The sequence below is a fragment of the Parus major genome, chromosome 8 (genome assembly GCF_001522545.3).
Source record: "Parus major isolate Abel chromosome 8, Parus_major1.1, whole genome shotgun sequence".
NCBI classification, from domain to species: Eukaryota; Metazoa; Chordata; class Aves; order Passeriformes; family Paridae; genus Parus; species Parus major.
The window spans coordinates 2,119,665-2,131,513 of record NC_031777.1 but is presented as its reverse complement, the minus strand read 5'-3'; the positions used below and the strand labels follow the sequence as shown (position 1 = coordinate 2,131,513).

Below are 11,849 nucleotides of genomic sequence, written 5' to 3'. Positions count from 1 at the left end.
TGTGGAAATACAGAAATATTTATGTTTTTAAGCATGTGTTCATTAATATGTATGCTTGTATTCAGAGATGTCTTATCCCACATTCCAGTACTTGAAGGGATTTTACAGAAAAGAAAGAGAGCAACGTTTTACACAGATAGAACAAAGGGAAGCATTTTTAAACTAAAAGAGGAGAGATTTAGGTTAGTTATTAGGAAGAAATTCTTTACTGTGAGGGTGGGGAGAACCTGGCAAAGGTTACCCAGAGAATTTATGTCTGCCCCATCCCTGGAAGTGTCCAAAGCCAGGATGAACTTGGCTTGGAGCAACCTGATCTAGTGGAATGTGTCCCTTCCCATGGCAGGGGTTTGGAATGAGATGGTCTTTAAGGTCCCCACCAACCCAAACCATTCTGGGATTCTGTGATTTCTCATCTTTAGGAAAATTTAAAATCAGAATTATCAGTTTGTATTTGGTAGCGAAGGCCGGCTGATCATAGAATATTTAACTTTATTAAACATTGTCTATGTTTTGTGTGCTGAACGTATATTTTCTACATATCTAATAGTAGATGATTCTGTTTCCCCTACTGCATATCTAATAGTCTGTCAGAAAAATACCTTCACTGCTCTAAATTTATAATATCAGAAGACTCACTGATGAAACAGGTGTTTTATTTTCTAGGGAGGATTGTCAGAAGGGCTGAAAATGAGATGGACTTACCATGAAAGACACAAAGCTCTGGGTGATGATGGGCTGCAGATGAACACAGTGTTTACCTCAGAGGATGGATGTGAGTGAGAACAACGTTTGTGACACAGGGGGGGAGCATTCAAATCATCCCAGAAAGGCCACGAAGCAGATGGGCCACAGCTGTAACCTGCAGAAAGAGGTGGACATGAATTACTCCTACAGTCCTCCTGGAAACTCTGCTGGACCTGCAGCAAAGCAGGAGCTTCCCACAGACCTGAGGTGTGGAGACAAAGAAACCTGTGGCACCTACTGCCAGGAACGAGGTGAGAGTCCAGCTGGGGAGTTGTCCAGCACCAGCCTCCACCTGCAGAGCGAAGATGAGGATTTAGATCACTGTTCCTCTGAGCACCCCAGGAAACCACGGACGATAACAAAACTCGGTGAGGACAGCGGAAGCGCCGCTCTTGGGGACGTGTTTGGTGAGCAGCTGGAGCCTGTCCCCGAGGAAGCTCTGCCCTATCGATGCAAGAAGTGTGGCTCCTCTTTTTGCGGCGTGAGAGAGCTTCAGGAGCACAGGCGAGCTCACCTGCTGGAAAACTCCTACCGCTGTCCCATCTGCGCCAAAGCCTTCACCCGCGCGGCCAACCTGCGCATGCACAAGCTCATCCATTCCAGCCAGAGGCCGCACAAGTGCCCGGAGTGTGACAAGGGCTTCATCCGCACCGCCGACGTCTGGAGGCACCTGCGCAACGTGCACAAGATCGAGCGCTCCATGGTGATCCTGGCCAACGGCATGGCCAGGAACCCCTGGTCCGTGGTGCACCGCGGCCAGCACGATGCCGAGTGCCCGGGTCAGGCTTGCTCCGGAAACCCAAAGTCCCGGGAAGATGACTTCAAACCTTACGCCTGCCCCACGTGCGGGAAAGGCTTCGATAAACCCAACCTGCTGTCCAAGCACAAGGTGATCCACCGGGAGGACAAGCCCTACAAGTGTCAGGAGTGTGGCATGGCGTTTGTGCAGCTGCTCAGGCTCAAGAGACACCAGCAGACTCACTCTGGGGCACGGCCCTTCTATTGTGAGGAGTGTGGAGGGACCTTCACGCGGCTGGCATCGCTCCAGCGCCATCAGCGCATCCACACCGGAGAGAAACCCTACTCCTGTCATTTGTGTGGCCATTCCTTCACCGAGTCAGGGACCCTACGGAGGCACGAGCGCACACACAAGTTGGGCAAACCTTAATTTGAGGTCTCTGTGGCTGTTTTGTACCTGAACGAGGTCTGCTCAGCTGGGCAGGAAAAGCAGCCCATGGTGTGTGCTCTGCCCAGTCCAGACCCGCTGCCCAGCAGGGAATGCTGCATCACAGGGAGCTCTGGAACTGGGAAGGATTGCACTGCCTGGCTTTAAAGTGCTTTGTATGAGAAAATAACCTAATTACCCCTGAGTAATGAAATGGGAGACTTGAGGAGACTGAAATCACTCCCATGTGCTTGAGCTGTCTCTGCTGGGCTGGCGATGCATCCGCTCGAGCTTCGTGCAGGATGTGCAAGCAGAGGCTGTGAGAATTCACTGGATAAACTGGCCCTGCCCTCTTGAGAGGGCTCTTTGACACTGGGTTTAGACATCTGTTAACTCACTAAGTTAGAACAGTCCAGAGTTGTCCCTCTATCCTTTCTTTCCTTGTATTTTGCTGAGTTTTTCTTTCTGTTACATTTTTTTTTATTTGGAAGGGGAAGTACCACGTTGGTTATTAAAAAAACAAACTCCACTTACAAACCAGTTCCTTAATAAACACAACAGTTACCAGCTGTATTTCAGAATGTTTCTATCTAAGGGAGGGCCAATACTTTATGCACTTTCAAGTGATGGGTTGAATGTCTCTTAATAATGGGGAAATCTTTATTTTGGCTATGGTAGTGCATGCTCTTGGGGTGACATTTGTGTCTCTGATGGAACCATGCACAGGATGGATGGATACCAGCTGAGTGGAAAAAAATATTTGAAGACACAAAAATCAAAGAGCAAAAGACCAAATTTAAGCCACCTTTGCTACTCATTGCACAGGAACCTCCTTAACTTAAATGTTTTCTCACACAGGGAAGCTTCCCGTAACAAAAGCATGTTCTGTGGTGTGTCAAAGTCTCTTAGACTCTTCACTTTGATTTAGATTCAAATGCCAAACTACCACAGTTAGTAAAGAACAATTTCCTTAGGATTTAGCCTGACAAACTTCAGTGGGTGTTGACAAATCCTCCAAGGCTGTAACTTTCAAGAGGTGTGTAATGCCTCAGTGTCAGCAGTGAAACTTTGAAACTTAATAATGACTTTAAATCTATTGTTAACCACTGTAGTAGAAGCATTCAGTTTGTCCTGAAGTTGCAGCCTGAATTTCTTTTCCATGAAGGTTTTGCTTCTTTGCTTCCTTTTTCCTTACTGGCTGCTGTAGTTTCATTAATTCCTTTCTAGAGTTTTCTGCCTTTTCAGTGGAAAGTTGTGCAGCAGAGTGAAGGTGAAACTCCAGGGTAACGTACCTTTGCATTTATTACAAGTGCATTTTTAATGCATTTGCAACATTTAGTAGTTATTTAATATAAAGTACTGATTGTGCCATTTGTTTCTGTATTTCATAGAATAAAAGGGGATGTTGGGAGCTGAGCAGGAATCACACAGTGAGTCCTGTTCTGTTTAGTGTCAGGTCCTTGGCTCAGATCAAGGTGAACCACTGTCCACAGCAAAACTTTAGCTTGATTATAAATGGGAGACTGATTGGTGTCACTAATGGATCATCTCCATTTCATTCCTCAAAGAAATCTCCAGATGAGGGAACCGATGTGCATCCTGCCCCTGAGGGATGTGCTCTGTGGTCTGTGTGTGTTTGTAATTCTGGGATGGCTGAGCCCTGAGTGAGACTTCTCCAAACTCCCCTCTGCAGGAAGCTCCAGTTTGGTTTTAAGTTTGCAAAGGGCATTTGATGCCCTTTGCAACAGCTCAGTCTGACCTGAGGGGTGTGCAGCCTCTCAGAGAGGAAAGATCTTTGCATGGAAAGAATCCTGACTGGCTGTGGGTGAGTCATCTGCAGAGGGAGGTCACCAGTGATGCTCTGTGGTGCTGTTCAGCACCATGTGAGGTGACCTGGAGAGAGGGCAATGTATTCCAGAGGCCTCAAGTTCCCACACTCATTTTCTAATCCCATCCTGAAGTTATCAGCTACAATCTCCTCTCTTCATCATTCTGCTTTTCCTTGGGGTATGGGATGCTCCTGCTGTAGGGTGGTTTAATATCCAATTAAACTGCACCACTTATGCACACCTTTATGTTGTGTGACAGTTCTGCTTAAGCAGTTATGGTAATTGAGAACATCCAGTTATTCTGCTTTTTGGTGCTAGCAGTCAGTGGAATTTGTACCTCTGGCATAATGGTGGAAGTATTTTGAGCAAAGGTCTGTTATATGGGAAGAGTAAATGCTTGGTGAAATGAAAAGTACCAGGCTTAACTAAAAGGTTATTAAAAAGACACTTGCCTGGAAGGTTGACTTGCATATAAAGTGCTTGGATGTGTGAAAGGAGTAATTAAAATGTGTGATGGTTTCTGGAAAAAGTGTGTAGAACTCTCCTCAAAGAAACTTCCACTAACTCCTGTGCAAGGTGCAGGAAACCCTGTGGAGCTTAATTTAACCCAGAGATCAGCACTTCTGCACTCTACATTTTTCACATAAAGGTTTGGAAGTCTCTCCCACGCCCTGACCCTCTCACAGTGTCAGTCAGAGTGGGTGACAGCCTAAAACAGACACAGCCAGTACAGTGTAGCTGACATGGGGCAAATAGACCTGGCTCTGCAGAATTAGGGAGGGTGTGCTCTGAGCAGAAGTAATTTTTCTTTGTCCAGAGTGGCCAGAATATCTATTATCTTATTTGGATCTGTAGAGGTCATGGAAGAAACGATTCCTTTGGCACTGTGTTCACAGAGCCCCCATTGCCAGGGCATTACAGGAAGCCCTTGGACATGAGCACAGGGCTGGAGCCCTGAGCTAGGCTGAGGATCCTGATTTGGTCACTGCATAGGGTTTGTCAATAGTGGAATATAGAAATACCCTTTGCTTTTTGCTGATTTTCCTGTTGCTTCCCTACACCACTTCTGCCCAACTCATTTCCATCACAGGAAAATGTTCTCAGGACTAAGATAGAATAGCTCCAGCCCTCACTGACCTGGAATCACCAGCCAGTCCTTGGCAGCTACAATACCATTCTCTTACTTTGTTAACAAAGGTGTTGATGGTAAATTTGTTAACCTTTGCTACCAAAGGTGTTGGTGGTAAATATGTCCATGCCTGAGGAATGTGGATACAGCACAAAATTTCTTCTTTTTTGAGGAAAAGCTGCTGCTGTACAGTCTGTGCCCCCCTGCACTCCATCCTCCTCCTCTGACACTTTGCCTTCCCCTGGCATGGAGAGGTCTGAAGCGGGAATCTCCCATGTAACCAGGGAGCACCAAGAAATCCATCATTCATCAGTGAACTCCAGAAAAGTGCACTGATGTCTCTGGAGGAGGCAACTTTTATTTCAAGTCAGACTTCATCTGCCTCTGACCTTGTGGGGTTTATGTTGGCACAAAGAGCTCCCACTGCACTTTTCCTCCTTCCAAACTGAAACCAAGCAGGGGCTGAGCTCTCACCAACAGAACAGCAGATGAAGGGCATTTATTTTAATTTTTTTTTTTTTGCTAGGATAACAATCTGGAAATAGAAAGGAGAATGATGTGTCTTTTTTGGATGATTTCAGCTGTGTCTGATGCTTTGAGCAGTAAAACTGTGGGCCTGTGCAAGGATAGAGTCATCTTCAAAGAGCAGGCCCGGAATGGGAGCAAGCCCTTGAAGCAGCTAATGCAGGTCTCTGCACCAGAGTGCAGCTCATTTAAAAATTCCTTGTAGGATGTGCTGCTGAACCGCCCCTGCTCTGTGGGAATGTTGTTTTCCAGAGGAGAGTGTGCTCAATGTGCTCCTGAAGTTCACATAATGGCTTTCTTGTTTATCTGAATTCCTCTTCTCATTAAGGGATCTATTGAAATTGCTGCTCCAGTGTCTTCCACCTGAGAGCAGGAGCAGTGATTTGTTCTGTTTCTCTTCAAGCTTCCAGCACATCCCATTGGCTGCAAGGGATTCTTAGGGAATGGCTCAGTGACTTCCATGGTTTCTGGCCTTGGATGTTTCCAGGGATGAAGCATCCTCTCTGGATAACCTGTGCCAGCATTTTACCACCCTCATTGCAAAAAACATCTTCCTTAGAGCTAAGATATGGGAAAAATAGGGCACTGACACCACACTGCCTCAGCTGCTGGCACCAAATCCAGAGAACTGGGGTTGTTTTCCACCTTGTGCAATCTTTTAGACTGTCCATGGCATTCATGACTAGATAGAGAGTATTTTTTTTCCAGTTTAGTCAACAGAGATGTAACAGCATCTCTGAAATAGCTACAGCACAGGGGAGTTCATGTAAACACAAATAATATCTCCAGGTTTATCTACATAATTTCCTTCTCTGTTTGCAGATTGTGACACAGCATCCAGCTTGGAATGATCACACAGTGATCACTTCAAGAGTGAAAAATACAGCTGGGTTCCCCCATCCTTGGCAGCTACAATACTGTAACAATAAAAGCCCATTTATTAGAAGCACATTTCTATATTATCACTCATAGATATATTCACATGCCCTCAATAGCACTGCATGGCCAGGTTGTCAGAGACCAGGGCTTGGCTCTTCAGCAGGTTTTGACCACTGTGAAGGGCAGAATAAGAAATGCAGAAGAAACATCTGAGCAATGTGGGGCATCGTCCCAAAGTGCAGGGGGCAGTGCTGGCAGCAGTGTCCTTGTAAAGGTCTGAGACACCAAAACACAAGGGGAAAGCCCTCCCTGTGCTCCATCCCCAAACTGGAAGCCTGGAAAGACCTTTCAAGCCAGTGCAATAAAGCAGAAAATGAAGTTCTGAGCCCTTCATGGAATCACTTCAGCAGGGAAATCTTGCTGGCAAAATGTTGGTCACCAAGTGAGGCTGGATAAACCAGGTACTGAGCACTAAATCTCTCTCTTGTTGTTTGCAAAACCCCTGGGTTCTGGCATTTGGGGATGCAGCAATAACCAGCAACTAATTACAAGGAAGAATGAAAGGAGGAAAAAAAAAAAAAAAGGCCAAAAATACTTCTTGCTCTTTTATTCTTTGCAGCAGACAGGTGAAAATAGTATTTTGCCAGAAGTAGCTCTTAATTATTTCATGGCTGCACATCCCTCTTGTGCTGCAAGTTAGAAATGTCAGTTTAATTCTCTTTTAATTGCCTCAGCTCTAAGGTACCTGAAAGAAACTGTTTTTGCCAAGTGCTCCTGGGCTCTGAAAGCAGCTGGTTCTGGAAAAGCACTCAGTGCACCTCTGCTTTGGAAAGGGGCTCTGTAGAGGGGAGAGTGAGGGGTGCAGATATTTTTGAAATGGCTCTGTAGTTCCCTCATCCAGTGTGCTCTGTGCTTGTGTGAGCTGTGTGTTTTGCAGGGCTCATCCAGCTGGCAGAACAGGAGGCTTTGGGCTTTTGTTTGTGTGCATTTGAGGCTCTTCAGGCTTCCCAGGCTCCTCACCTGTGTGAGGCCAGGAGGCCTCTGAGGTTCCTGCACTCCCAGGGACATTGCAGCAGGGATCTGGATTTTAGGGCATGAGGGGACATCAGGTGTGAGGAACACAGCAGCTGTATCTTAATGGAGCCGAGTTTGTCTTTGCTCACATCAATTCATGCTTAGATCTGACCTCCTTTCTCCTTCTCACGGCCACAATGTTCATTTGAAAGCACAGATTTCTGTTTTCTGCACTCAGTTAATGCTTTCCCTGCTCTTACAGAACCAGGAAACACAGTGCAGATGTTATGAATTAGAGGTGCTGGGGTTCTGCCAGCTCTCAGATCTGGTGGCTGTTTCTCCTGGTGGCTGAGGGGCTCCCATTTGCAATGCCAGGCAAGCACTCATTCCCTCAGAAGTCCTACAGAATGATCTCTGCACCAGGGCAACTCTCTAGGAGGAAAGCTGGACACAAAAGAATTTATTTTGCATCAAATAAAAGCCTTGTACCACAAGTCACAAGGACTTGGGTGTTCCCACATCCCTCCTGGCCCAGGCAGTGCCTTTCTCCTCTGCCCCACACCTCACACACTGCACTGCCCCAGCAACCAAAATCCTTCAGACTTCAAGATTTACCCCCTAAATCAAGGAGTACAGCAGAATAATAAAAAAATGCAGTTCTGATTTATTAATTCTGTCTTTCCATTTCAGCAGAAACATCTTATCTAACCTCTTCTAAATTAGCAACAGCTACAACATAAGGGCCTAAGGAACTTATTCCAGAGGAACATATTTCAGACAAACCATTGAATAATATTATCCATCCGAAACAAAAAGGGCTTCTGAACACTTCTCTTTAAAAAAGTAATCTCTGGTTTAAACCTTTAAAACTCTTAAGGTTAATCCCTTAACTTCCATATATCACTTGCTATGTTGAACGCCATTGTGTAATTTATTAATTCAACAGGAATAGAAGGCATGGGATAGTTTTCATCCTATTATCTTTATTTCTAACAGGCAGCACCACTAATTTCCTATTTTTTTCTCCTCATGTTCCTGCAAGGCCAGGGCAGGCATGGCAGGGAAAGCGAGGCATTTCTTCCTCAGAGCTGCAGCTCAGGTGTCTCTGGCCACGCTGTGGACAGTCCTGGGTTCCTTGGAGCCTCAGAGCTCCTCTGTTGGTGGCAGTGACAGGAGTGGATCTGCTTCTGCCCCTGTCCCCTGCCCACGGACAGCTTCCAGGGGCCATGCTGCCTGCTCTGGGGGATCCTGCTGCCTTCGCTGCCTCTGTGCCCTGATGCAGGTGTCTGTGTGTCCCCAGCATCGCTGGGTCACAGTCACCATCCTGCTCAGGGTGGTGCTGCAGCGAGTGCAGCAGAGCCCAGCCATGAGCCCTGGGGCTGTGCAGGGATGATGCCCGGCTCTCTGCTGCTGCTGCTGTGTGACAGAGGCTGCAGAAGCTTCTGCCTTTGCTACCCCTTAAGGCTGAGCAGTGGTGTGCACAGGGTGCTCCTTGTCCTCAGAACCTCCAGCCGGGGCAGCATCTGCTGGCTGGGTGTCCTCGGGAGCTACCAGGGCATCAGATGTGCTGGGCAGCTCAGCGTCTTCCTCTTCTTCCAGCAGTAAGTCAGGGTCCATCAGGAGCTGTGGATAGCGAGGGTTTACCCAGATAGTATGGATAGTGATGACGTTCCTCTTCTCTGACAGCTCTTCCGTGCTCCTGTCTTCCCTTTTGGCAGCTGGCTCATCTCTGGTTTGGGGAGAAAGCTCTAAGAGTCCTCTGCCTTTGCAAGGCTCCAGGTGACTTGGTTCATAATTACAGGACATGTAGTCACTCTCATCCCCGCTGCTGCTGGCTTCTCCATCCTCTGAGGCGTCCTCCTCCTCCTCCTTCTGCAGCCCTGGCAGGAGTATCCTCGCTGCTGCTATTGCCCACTGCCTGCGAGCCTCCACCTGCCTTGGTGAGGGGCTGGGGGGCAAATCAGCCAGCATTGTTTCTGAAATGGAGTCCTGTTCCCAGCTGGGAAGGGCTCTGCCGGGTGAAGCTGAGCCTTGGCCTGCAGCTGAGCATGAGGGAAGGTTCCAGTGCTCCACCCAGGCCTCGTGTGGCCTCACAGGGGATCTCACTTCTCCACTGCTGCAGCCCTGCTCTGGGTCGTATTCCCCCTGGGACAGCTCTTTGGGGCTGTCCTGTTCCCAGTCTGACTCCAGGCTGAAGCAGGAATTCTCATGCCCTGATGTTTTCCCCACTGCTGCTCCTGCCCCCTGCCCCCCGACAGCTCCCGGCGGGCTGGGCAGGGCAGTGAGGGGGCAGCAGGGGCTGTGCGAGGCCTGTGCCCAGCTCTCTGCCCGTGCTGCTGCTGCTGCCACCGCCTCCGTGCCCCGATGCAGGTGTGACGGGGATTTCCGTGTCCCCGGCTGCTGGCTGCATCGCCGGATCGCGGCCGTCACCCTGCTGAGGATGGCCCGGGAGCCGCGCTGCAGTGAAGGCAGCAGAGCCGGGCAGCAGGCCCCGGGGCTGTCTGAGGCTGCTTCCCGGCTCTCTGCTGCTGCTGCCCGCATGCCAGGGGCTGCACGGGAGTCATGGTGTTCCTCGGCCTCCTCAGGTGCTGCCCAGGACTCAGAGTTGGGTGTGGAGGATGAGAAGGATGAGGATGAGGTGGCTCTCTGGGGTGAAAACAGGCCCCCCGGCACAGCAGCCTGGCCCCGGTTTGGAGGCTGCCCCATCACCTTCTGCCTCCTCCTGAACATCAGCAGTGACTTCTTGGGCTTTGTGTCAGTGCTCGACTCCTTATCCATGGATATCAAGGAGTTGCTCTGACTCTGTTCCCCCAGGAGCTGCTGTCTCCTGCTGGAGCTGATCTCCTGGGATCTCTGTGCCCTTTTATACCCTGGTCTGGGCACAGCCCCAGGTGTCAAAATGGGCTCTGGGCACACACAGCCCCATGTCACAAAGGGGAACGGTCTGGGTGGGGTCCCAAGTGTCCCAAGGGGTTCTAGGCACAGTTAAGAAGTCCATCATTTTCCCATTTAGAATTCAGAGCAAGACACGGGAGAACTCATGCAGTTCAGGAGGTAAAGGGAAAAAATGCAGAGGTGAGCTGTTGCAATTTTCATTTTAAAAAAAAGGAAACCATATAGCTGTGATGCACGGGAGTACTTCAGTGTCTCTTTGGCTTTAGTTAAATTTAAAAGGTTTCCTTCCTAAAGTGATTGAAAGGAAATACTGAAAACAAATTCAAGCCTGCCCTTTCCTCGAGGTATCTTTTTTTCTAAGAATACCACAATTACTTCATCTCATAAAAGCTACAAACTGCTGAAATTCTTTGAATTGCTGTGAAGTTCTGGCTGAAGCTGGGTTTAGATGTGATTCTGGTCAGGATCCCCTTAGGCTGAGCTCTGTACTGATATGAACTGGTGCTGTAAGCTTGACTTAACAGAGGCACTGGATAAAGGAATCAGTCTTTGAATGCCTCTGAATATTTCACCTCCCTGCCCACTGCTTTTCTGACCACAGGTGCAGTTCCAGGTGCTTAAGGCAAAGCACACCAGAAAAAATTCCTGCTGCTATTCCTGCCTTCCTGCAGGACACTGGTAGAACGTGGTTGTTTTTGTTCCACAGTGCTTTTCCCAGGCTGGACTCTGTTGGTTTGGATTATAAGGATAAATGAGGAAGTTCACAGCCCCTGGATCCTCCAGGTAGGTTTGGATCCTCTGGGCAGTTTCTGGGTCTGCTGGGCAGCTCCTGGTTCATCTGGGAAGTTCCTGGGTTCTCTGGAGCACATTTTGGGACAAGCTGGAAACTTGTAAAATTATTGGGCCCAAACCATGGGAGGCTGAAGACCCCATGGGGCTGTTGAAATATGGGGGAGTGTCTGAGCAAACTCCTCAGACATGGCCTAAAAATCAGTTTATATATACTGAACACAATGTGAAATATCTATTATTTGCATGCAAAGTTGAAGTTAGAAAGAATACACAGCTTCAAAAACAGTCAAACATTTTCCATACTTTGATACAACTTTTAAATAACATTTTACTTATATTCATCTCTTGAAGTCATTTTCATACCTTTTCTGTTTTGTGATTTATACCATTAAATTGAGCTGTCTTCACTATTGTTTCAAAACAATAAAGAAAACACAGTTTTAAAAGAAAAGTTTTAAACACAAAAATAAAGAATACACAGCTTTAAAAGAAAACACATTTTATGTTTTTCACCATTGTTAAATAAAACTAATATTCTGGAAATTATCTTTCCCTTACAGTGTATGCCAGTGTTGCAACAACACTCCCTATTGTCCCTCCTGTCTGTACCTTGCTTATCATTATGGAATAGTTTTGGTGCATATGGGGGCTGGATGCCTTTGGATAAAACTAAAATCCTCCTAATTAAAAGCCTCATTGTGTAAGGGGAGGATAAGGAAAACACAGTTTTCAGATGTATATTGGTTTGTTTTTATGGTAATTTTTGTTTCAGAGGAGTTATAGTTATATAGTTTAAAATAATGAGGGAGGAAAGGAAAAGGGAAAGGGAAAGGGAAAGGGAAAGGGAAAGGGAAAGGGAAAGGGAAAGGGAAAGGGA

General features: G+C 47.4%; 1 protein-coding gene across 1 annotated transcript; it reads left to right on the top strand.

The window, feature by feature from the left end:
• Positions 1-841: 841 nt before the first annotated feature.
• ZNF648 (zinc finger protein 648) lies at positions 842-1,912 on the top strand. Its single transcript, XM_015635619.1, has one exon. It carries the CDS (start codon positions 842-844, stop codon positions 1,910-1,912), a length of 1,071 nt encoding a protein of 356 aa, XP_015491105.1.
• Positions 1,913-11,849: the final 9,937 nt, after the last annotated feature.

What these genes read in the sequence shown, in the direction of transcription:
- ZNF648 (XM_015635619.1), top strand. Translation starts at nt 842, where the DNA reads ATGGGCCACAGCTGTAACCTGCAGAAAGAGGTGGACATGAATTACTCC.